The sequence below is a fragment of the Poecilia reticulata genome, linkage group LG13 (assembly GCF_000633615.1).
Source record: "Poecilia reticulata strain Guanapo linkage group LG13, Guppy_female_1.0+MT, whole genome shotgun sequence".
NCBI classification, from domain to species: Eukaryota; Metazoa; Chordata; class Actinopteri; order Cyprinodontiformes; family Poeciliidae; genus Poecilia; species Poecilia reticulata.
In genome coordinates this window covers 7,920,627-7,931,042 of record NC_024343.1, presented here as the reverse complement: position 1 = coordinate 7,931,042, position 10,416 = coordinate 7,920,627, and the positions used below count along the sequence as shown (strand labels likewise).

Genomic DNA, 10,416 nt, shown 5'->3' with positions numbered 1-10,416 from the left:
TGCCGAAGTGCTAAAACAGAAGTCCGTGGCATATACCCCATTAAAGCTAAGTTTGCAGGACACAATAACAACAAACACAACCAGATTAATTTTACTACAATCTGACTCTACTGTTGGGTCTTGATGTCACCTGTGTAATTAATTTTAAGGGTAACTTTATTTATTGTTACTATTAAACTAAAATCTCCAGCATGGGGAAGTGGGATGAGCTCGACTTTTCTCGACACGCTTAATTGTAACCAATCATCCTGCCGTGTTAAGACTGATTTGGTCCAGGCTGTAGAATGTGGGGATTGCTCCAATCTAAAATCAGGGATATTCAACATGTGTGTGTGTGTGTATATATATATATATATATATATATATATATATATATATATATACACACACACAAAAACTGATATAACTCTTTTTTAATATTAATGGTGGTGAAAAATACAAGCACCAAAATTTGTCTTGCTGTGATGCTAAAACATTGTGACATTTAGTTTTTACTTACCATGTGATCCCAGTGTTATCTGAGAGAACATTTGCCTTTGTGCTCATTTCCTTGTGGAATTAGTTTCTTTTCAAGTGCAACCTGGCAGATAATGGCTGTTTTGTTTAGCACTAGATCTGCCTAAAGTACATGACATGAATTATTCATGTCCCGCTTAAGATTGCACTAAAAAGCCATTGTGGGACAGTTTGCTGAGCTGAAGACGCACGTTAGGCGCAAGGGCAAGATGGGGGTTTGTCTATGCCAATGCAACTGTATATTTAGTCAAGKTGTCATGTTTTATTGATGCTAACATCCTGACCTCATTTATATTTGAAGTGCCCAACCTGATTAAATCCTCCTCATACCTTATTTCACTGCTATGAAGCAATAGCACAGACTCTTGCAATCTCATTTCTCAACCTGCTCAACATTATAGTTAGCCTGCAAAATAAAGTTCTTCTTAGCCTTGAGTCAGGTTATGTTAAAATAATGGGCTTCTTAGGACACTAGGAACATTAGAATTAATCCTGGTTCTGTATGATATCCTTATCTGCGCTGCCCTTAAGAACGTCTTCTTGTTGTGGATCAGGGATAAACCTCCTTCTAAAACATCTTGGTACAAAATTGTCATGGAGCTTTTTACTTTAGAATACTTAACCTGCTCTCTTCATTCTACAAAGGGACAATTTTCACTTATCTGGACTCCTTTTCTCCACTTTGCAAACTTCACTGTTGCACCCATACTAAACAGCATTGTGATAGATTAACCATGAATTTATGTATATGTACATATTTGTGTTGCGCCTGAACTAACTGTGTAGATATATGTTGTGCTGAGACTTGTTCTTGTCTGTTCTGCCTTGAGCTGTTCAAGAAGGAAATAAGTATATATGTAAAAAAAAACAAAAGAACTGGTTCTTGGCTGTTTATCTAGGTAAGTGCCTTACCTTTCTTCTGGATGCTCGGTCTCCAGAACAAGGGTAAGGCTGATTCAAACTGATAGGAATCTGAATCAGAGTTCTACAGTTTGGCCCTCTGAGGATGTTGAGAAGTTTTCTTAACAAGAGGAACTTCTATTTGACCCCTGCAGCACATTTCCAAGCCAGTGAAGCCTCTTTTTGATTGTGAAGCCATGTTTATTCAAGGGAATAATGTGCACTGCACAGAGATGAGTGGGGCCTGCTACGAAGAGGGCTTTTAGATCAATGTGCCTCCCCTGAGAGCTGCTGACTTTTGCACTAACAATAGTCAATCAGCAGTGATTTTTATTGGAGGGACGGTTTCAGCACATCAGCTCTTTTCTAGGAGGATGCAAAAGAAAGAAACTCGGGCTGTTTGAAGGCACTGGACCTAACATAATGATGAGCAGATAAGAGAAGAAAACATGTTATGTGAACAATATAATATGTGGCTTCATTTAGATAATGTGTTGAAGTCCTATTGTGCACTGGCTTAAGTGTTAAGTTCAGCCTTACAGTACACTTCTAAATATGTTCCTCCCAAACAAGCTTATAAAAGTAAAATAATAAATACAATCAAAATATTCTTTTTAGGGATTTACAACCCACGTCTTATATCACAAAAACGATATGGATTTAACTTGGCTTAAAATGAAGTGATTGCCCCGTCAGATGGTTAGTTTCCAAAACCACTCAAAAGAAAACTTTGTAGAAGCGCACACAGGATCAACGTGACCCTGCCGGACCGCGCACAGAGTAAAACACTCATAGGGTCTAAATGACCCCTTCTCATGAAACTCTGGAAGGGATAAGAYGGTATTAAAAGGTTAAAGTTTAACTTATAGATACTTGCAGAACTCTTGTTGTGGTTACTCTGAACAAAGAGCAAATAAGTTATTGATTTTTACATGGACATGAGTAATTGGAATAAACTGTCTATCAGAATTAAAATGCATGATGTAAACCCCCCATATGGATTATCCTGATCATAGTCAGGCAAATCAGAAGGAAACTGACTCTGATCAGCCTTATTGTGGCAAACTGACCTGACAGTGCATTTGTGTCCTATGCCAACATGACACATTTATACCTTCAGTGGCTAGACGCCATGCTCATCGAAGCTAAACCGTAGTGTGCAGTAAGGTCTCAACCAATATTAGAACCTGGTGTGGGTCCATTCTGGGCGCTCAGAACGAACACACTACTACATCTGTTTGTTTTGATGTTCAACACAGATGGAAGTACAGCTTCTGTGTTGTTTTTTAAAGGAAATTTTACACCTATCTTCATATTAGTGCTTCTGTACTAAATCAATACAATCAAGGAATTTTGTGGATGTAAACATAGCTATTGATTGGTGTCATTAGTGTAAGATGTGTGTTGCAGAGAAATCATCTGTTGAGATGGTGTGTCACCATTTAGCAATGGCAAAAACAACAAAACAATTTAATTGAACAGATGCTGGACAAGCTGAAAGACCGTTGGGTCAACACTGGTCTGTGGGAGAAGCTGGACCAAGAGAAAACTGTCATCACAGAGCCCCGCGGTGGTGGGAAGGGGGACTTTGATGAGCTCCTTCAAATGTACTACGATGCCATAAAAACTTGTGAAGGTCGAGGTGAGAGTCACACACATTACCAACTTGACTTTAAACTGCTAGCATYATTCATTACAGTATTTCARTWTATTAGCCCAATCTTGCAGTTGTGACTCCTGCTGTAAAATGTTATTGATGATGTGTAGCTGCATCAGGACTGGGGGGTTTTCTGGCCGATCATCAATCTTTAAAAGGTCTGAGCTCCCAATTCAGATTTTGGCTGATACCGATGGTTTTTTTTCATCTGAAAAGTTGGTATTTACAGCAATAAAGTTACTGAGTTGTTTAACCAAGACACAACCAGGTGGGCACGTCGGTCGGTCAGTCTTCTGTTACGGCAGAGCAAAAGGGGACAGTGAATGATTTTTAGATCTTTGTGGAGGCAAATAAGATCAGTGGATAAGGTCAGGTTGACATGTATCAACCAATAACCAATTTATTTGCTGAATGATTTATCATTGCACCCCCAAAGAGAACCTTGGTTGCAGTGTCAAAAGTATAACTAGTTCAGAAAGAATGCTCATCTACTGTGGTATATTTTTGTCTCTTTTTTTCAGGCCTTTGTTGTTATTTGTACTGTGTTGATTGGAACTTTGTTTGCTTCTTTTCTAGATGGTGCACTACTTATTGCTGTATGCAGGGGTAAGGTCAGTGAAGGCCTAGACTTCACAGATGACAATGCCAGAGCAGTAGTGACCATTGGAATTCCTTTTCCAAACATCAAAGACCTCCAGGCAAGTAGACTCACAGAAACCTGTCGATCTTTCCCAAGGAAAAGCAGAATATGTAAATAAGATCAGCTGGATTATCAACTCAGAATAAAATTTATGTGAGATAGGAAAGATTWAAAAAAAGCTAGAGCGAAAGCTAGAGTGCTAAGATATGGTAAGGAAACATTACTACATCTGACAACATGAGCATAAGAGTTAAAATCTTGGATTATAGTAAAATGGTTCAATACATATTGCCATTATTACAGGAAGTGACATCCAAGTTACTCCCCCTAGTTTACCTTTTTATTTGTTGCGTGTTTTTTAACATTCATCTTTCCACCTGAAACAAAACTGGATTAACACGTTAACAATATTGTCTCAAGAGTTCTTCCATTTTTCATTTTATCTGGCTCTAGGATCTGACACATTTAACATTACAATTTTGGGAAAAACATCTTAGATAGGTACACAGTTACACAAACCAACAACAAGTAAAAGCATCTTTTTTTGGCGATCTAAAAAAAACAGCAACCTCAAACGATGTTGCGGTGTGTTTTCCATCTTTAGTAGAAAAGTTGACCTTTAAGTTTCAGGCTCTCCTGCCTCCTACTTTTTCTCCCCTTTACTCATCCTCCTGTCAGAGCACGATGAAGCTTTCACTAACCTGTTCTGTCAGCGTGGARGGACGTGTTGGTGATTGAAGCCTCTTAGACCCTTTCACTTTAGCCCTTCACCTTAGTTGTCAGCACTCRGGTCATTGCTTCTGTTATGCATCATCATTGTTGTTTATTTATTTTAGCACTTTTGAGTTGGTTGTGAAAAATGTACTTTAAATATGGTAAAGTTTCACCATAACAGGTGATTTGTAATTAAACCGCCTTCATCTAAGATTTGTGTCATTATTGAGTTCTGAAATAATTTGACCTGAAAAGTAACCATCATGGGTCACTGAAACTCTCCTGTAATACCCAAACTGGTGAAATATTTAAACTCCCTTGATAATATGGGTCCACAGTGAGAGTAGTTATTGATGTTTTAACCCAACCATTAAAATCCATAGCCAGTCCTCAGCAGCCAGGCCTATCCAACAAAATGCACATGACTGTCAGGCAACCTTTGTTTGGGCCATGGATTTAAAAGGTGTAATGTAATGTCAAATTTTGGCCTTAGTAACGCCAGCATTACCTGTTTAGTCTGCTGTCACGGATTTAAAAGGAGCGTATTCTCATAGTATCAAAAATTAAAGTTCATTTAGTTCAGCTTTGCCATTTTACTGTGTTATTTTATTTATTTAGTCAACACAATAACTAAATTAAAAACGTCCAATGCACAGTATCAAAATGTGATGTTCCAGTGTGACAGACAGGAAAAAACAGGAAATGAGTGGATGGCACAGAACACCAGGGGGAGGACTGAGAAAGCCAAAGCTAGTTAGGACCAAGGTGGAGCTGACCGAGCGTGAAGAGAGCGTACATTTCTAATGACATATTCTGTGCTCACATCCACAACCTGTGTTTATGTGCTGCACATGCAAAGCTTCACAGAGAGTTTGCCAGCTCCTGCTATCTCTTGTTGATTGCTGTCATAACTGTGAAGCTTGTAGGTTCAGGTGGTAACTGCTAGCGCTGTAACTTTAACTCTTTAAAGGTGATCCTCAGGTTTTTATTTTTACTTATTGAAAGGAAATAAGATTTTACGTATTTTGCTTTTACTTTTTTTTTTCATCTAACACTGGGTTCCCCACATTCTAGTTTTCTTTATGCTACCAGTAATTAATCCTTTTTATGTTTCTGTYTCTTAGTATAACTTAAGTTACTATCTAGTAAAGATGAAATGTATTTTTGAACTACTGCTTAGGCTACGTCACAAGAAACACCCCAATRATATTTTACACTCTGTCTTTTTATTTTCATTTCTTCTTTTTTTTTTAAGTGTCCAAAAGGTTTTTGGCCTCCTCGTGTCTCCTTGTGTAGCAGTAGAGGTAGTGTTGCCTCTAGAGAGGCCCTCAGGGGCTGCAAAGGTCTCTGAGCCATTCGTGTTACACTGTTGAGAGGATGAGGAGGACATTGATACTAATGACCACAAGGCCATGCAGCTAGTCCGCTTAGTCCGCAATGTTGTTCTGGCAGCTGAAGGAGGAACAGATTATCCTGCTCTCTCCCGTCCTTACTGATAACTTTGCCTGTGAATTATTTGCCTGTGAATTATTTTTGAAGTCACAATTTTTATGGTTATATTTGCATTATCGACATCATAACTGGATTACGGACCGGGAGATTTTCTCACTTTTATTTTTAACTTACTTTTCTTCACCTCCAAGTTGAACTAGGGCAAAATGCCCCCCTCCGGCCCCAATGACATTAGCAGTATTATACAACGACTCCAGTTTTTAGAAACGAAGATTCAACGTCTGGAGGTGAACTTTGAGATCAACGCTACCTGTGGATATGAAACAACTCTTCCTCAAATCAGTGGAGAGGTCGTACACCCCGCACCAAGCAGCTCACYCTGGATCRCTCAGGGHGCCAAGCCGAAACAAAAGTCTCACACTGCAGATCCCATGAGACGACTAACGGGAAGAACCCCTCACCTAGATGAATCGGCGTGGCCGGCTCTTGAGCCAAAACCCACCTTCAACCTCAACACCTGCTTCGCCAAAGAATAGCAAACAAGCAGCTGGAACCAAAACGGCTCCACCGACCCCACTCCCAAGGATAAAGCGACCAGCCCAAGCCTCAAAACATTCTGACTCCGTGGGAATCCCACTGAAAAACAGATTGTCTGCACTCCAGCCTGAGCCTCTGAGTGAAAACCCACCTTCAAACATCAGCAATGAGNCTGTTATGGTCTGTAAGATATATTTATTCTCAGTACTAGATGTGGTGTCAACAAACCCATGACACATCAACAATATTATTTTACCTTTTATCTGGAAATAGTTTGTTTATTCTTGCCATACAGTCCTCTGTATTAAGTATTGCTCGAAAGGTCTTGCCATACCAGTTCAATCCTCTGTGTTTACTTTAGTTTCTTAGTTTATTCTTRCATTTTTTTCTTCATTCATTTCCATTTAGTTTCCTTTGATTAGTATTATCTTCTTGGTTTATTGCTATGTTCACTTTAGTTTCTTTCCTGTTGCTAGATTWATTTTTTCGCATCCACCTGAATACTGTGTAGTTGCGCCACTGGCTGAACTGATGCGGTGAAGCTACTAGTAGCAGGAGCGGAGCTGCGCCAAGAAGCTACAAACACTGAATAGAAGAAGAGCTGCCATTGATACCGTTGCAGCCAAGCATGGTTTAATTGTTACACAATACAGTTTTACCAAGTTACTCAAAGTCTAAACTGGTATTGTTGTGCATTTAAGGTGTAAAGTTTACTTTCGACCAAACGCCCCCAAAGGAATCCCAGTGCCCCCTTTTTGTAAAAATTTCCGCCATCGCCCCCTGCCGTCCTCTGAACGCCCCCCGGGGGGCGGTACCGCCCACGTTGAGAACAGCTAGTCTGAGCAGTAAAAACCACAGCGTACTCAGCTGTCCAGCTTAGCCACCGAAAGAAAAGACCAATGCTTCACAAAGTAAAGAGGATGTTATGGTTAATTAAGAAAAGCAGGCTATTGTAGAAGTAGAGGCATGAAGGGAAAAACAAGATGCTTTTAAAGGAGATTCCTTTAAAACGAGATGTATTATTATTTCTTTACACAGCATCACAAAAAGCTGCTATGACTGYAATAAACATTAGCTAATTATATAAGTTTCTAATGTTAAKTATCTCTGGCAGTAATGTGTTTGATGATGCTTGTTATTTAATGTAGCAGAACGTTGGCCTTAAAATGTTCTGCAACTGTTTCAAAAATCTTTTTAGCTAAGGTGGATGTGATGGAGGAGCYGTCACGAGCCGGGACTTAATTATGAGTCCGTGTCAGCATGCGAGCATGCCCCCGCACACACATACATACRAGTTTACACAATCGCTAACTTACTTTTTGTTGGAGCTTAAACCGATGCGGTTCATCGTGGGTGCACACGCGGTGTTCCTGCTTCAGTTAACATATCCATCCTAAACCTGTTATTTTCAGTTCCAAACATTTTCCCGGTTCTATTTTCAAGCAAGGTTGTTTCCTGATTGTGGCGCGCCAGGAGGGAGTCATGTGATGACGTAGTGATGTCATCGGAACATACTGAGTGTTTTCTTTTAAATTGATTATTGTATTTTTGATCACAAGTTTATTTATTCATATACTTTTTTTCCTTGGTATTATTTATTATTACTTTGTTTACTTGAGTTAGAAGTAATTGTTTAGTTGTTTTTGCTTGCTTGGTTTTGCTGTGGGGGGAGCCTGTGGCTTTAAAAGCAGGGCTCTGTTCCACATTGAGGCAGTCTGTGGCTAGACTCCTGCCAAGTCACAGTGAAGGTGATGGACTCTTGTATTGTTTGTCTGATTTTAACCTGCCTTGGATGTCCTCTGCACCTATTTTGCACTTTTCCTCTCTGATCACCTGAAGAAAAGTGTCATAAATTTCTCTAAAGTGATCTTCGGGGTCCTCTTATGCCCAAGTCATAAGAGGACCCCGTCACAGTGGAAATTAGTTTTGMTTTTTTCAGTAGCTGGAGATCCAGCTAACTGGAATTTTATATTTCCAACAAACCCAAAGCTGTTTGTCTGTCTTTTTTTCTTCTTTTTTTTATTGTTTGCTCATGTAATTATTGGTAGCCACATTACAATTAGCTACCAAGATTACTGCATGTTTTCCTCATTATAATCCCTTGCTTGTCATTCAAATTGGATATTGGAACGTAAACTCCAGCTGCACTAGTCTAAATTTTAAATGCAAGTCTGGTTTCCATGTTTTTTTATTCTGTGTCTGAAGATGGGAATGCCATAASTGGAACTTTGCATAAGTGTTCACAACAAACAGGCAACCCGCCAGCCTGAGCTTTATRGACTGAGTTTTTCTGATCACCACGTGCAGCAACGCTGCCTGACWGTTAAGTAGACAAAACATTGTGTTGCCGCAAAAATTAAAAGAAAATAGAAATAAATTAAATAAAATCAACATGTTGCGTGACTGCGAGGTGAGTGCAAAAGGTGCTTGCCCACTAACATTCCCCATCTAACCAGGAACACATCCATAAACGTTCTCAGTGCAGATGCAGAGCCTCGTGCTAGGGAGCATGTTGAGATACAAACGCACAATAGAATGATATATCTTCACAAAGACATATCATTCTTACTGCATGCTCACACCTCTGAAAGCGCAACTGTGGGTTATATTTGCACTTCACCTAGAGCTGTACAAGCAGAGCAAATGCGGTGGCTTTTAAACTTGACTCATACCCAAATGTAGAATTCTCCAAAGAAACATGCGTCCTCACAGGGGCTTGATATGCTGTAAATGTCRTGTGCTATTTCAGTGAAAGCAGACGCGTGCGATCCACGCTGAGATGAATTTCAGAGTTGCAGCCGCAGTAGCGTGCTAAGCGGCCAATGTGCAGACATGAGCAGAATAATTGGCGCGATGTGATTGAATCATGTATTTTTTATTTATTAATTTATTTATTTGAGTTTAGTTTAAATATCTGGTATTTGAATCATGCCTTACTCTCTGCTACAATTGGAACATKTCAACAATTTGTCAGCTGCTCCACCAGAGAGAACACAATTTTTTTGTTTTATACAAATGTCAAGGATTCACACATTTCCAAGCCAATATGTCCTCTGGAAAAATCACATCACGAACTTATTTTTCTCTGCTCTGAATATAAACCCCATATTCAGAGGCAACCTGTAAAGAAGGSAAATGTGAGAAGATGGTCACAGGAAGCTGAAGAAACCCTACGGTGTTGTTTTGAGGCTGCAGACTGGATTGCTCCATGTCAGCCACATGGAGAGGACATCAATGTGTGTGTGACCCACTATATATACTTCTGTGTGGACAACACCATTCCCAGCAGAACAGTGAGACGCTTCCCTGGATCACCAGTGATCTAAAGAAACTGTTAAAACCGAAAAAAGAAAGGAACCTTCAGGGAGGGACAAAGGGAGCTTACTGATAATATTTTTTTGTATTACTGAAGTATTTTTGAATTTAATATATGTGTCATATATCCAAAAGATCAGAATAATATTTAAAATTTCATTATTTCACTTACTCACTTCTGTAATGAAACACTTTATATAGGTTAATTACAGACAGTCTAATCTTTAAGGCATTTTTATTATTACAATGATTTTATTSCAAAAACATAGTATTTAGTATTTTAATTTTTTTAGTACACAAATGTGGGCTTAATAATGTCATGTATGAATAAATGGGAGTTTTTACATATGTAGAGGCCCCTATTTCCAAACATTTGATATTCTATATACTATAACCATTTATCAAACAGTTAACAGAAATGTAATTTCTAAATCATGTCCCCATCATTATTCTTTTRCGTTGAAGTATACCTGTCATGATAACAAATTTTGCTGAGCGATTAATTGTTGCGATAAACGATAATATTGTTTCAAGACCTTTTGACACTGATTTAATGGAAATTATGTAATAATGCATGTGATTTCCTGCCATAGATAGAAACACTTTATTTTCAAAAGAACACATAACACTGGAACTGATGAACTAAATACACAAAACAACCAAAAACAAAAATAAAATGGATTCT

At 38.8% G+C, this 10,416-nt stretch overlaps 1 protein-coding gene across 3 annotated transcripts in view; it reads left to right on the top strand.

Annotated features, from left to right (window-relative positions):
* Window positions 1-10,416, top strand: part of brip1 (BRCA1 interacting helicase 1) — a 104,990-nt gene that overhangs the window by 33,513 nt on the left and 61,061 nt on the right. For all 3 annotated transcript variants that reach the window (XM_008425200.1, XM_017308324.1, XM_017308325.1), the window contains exons 15-16: window positions 2,899-3,058; window positions 3,650-3,771. In XM_008425200.1, coding sequence (XP_008423422.1) covers window positions 2,899-3,058; window positions 3,650-3,771 — 282 coding nt within the window. The remainder of the gene's footprint in view (window positions 1-2,898; window positions 3,059-3,649; window positions 3,772-10,416) is intronic.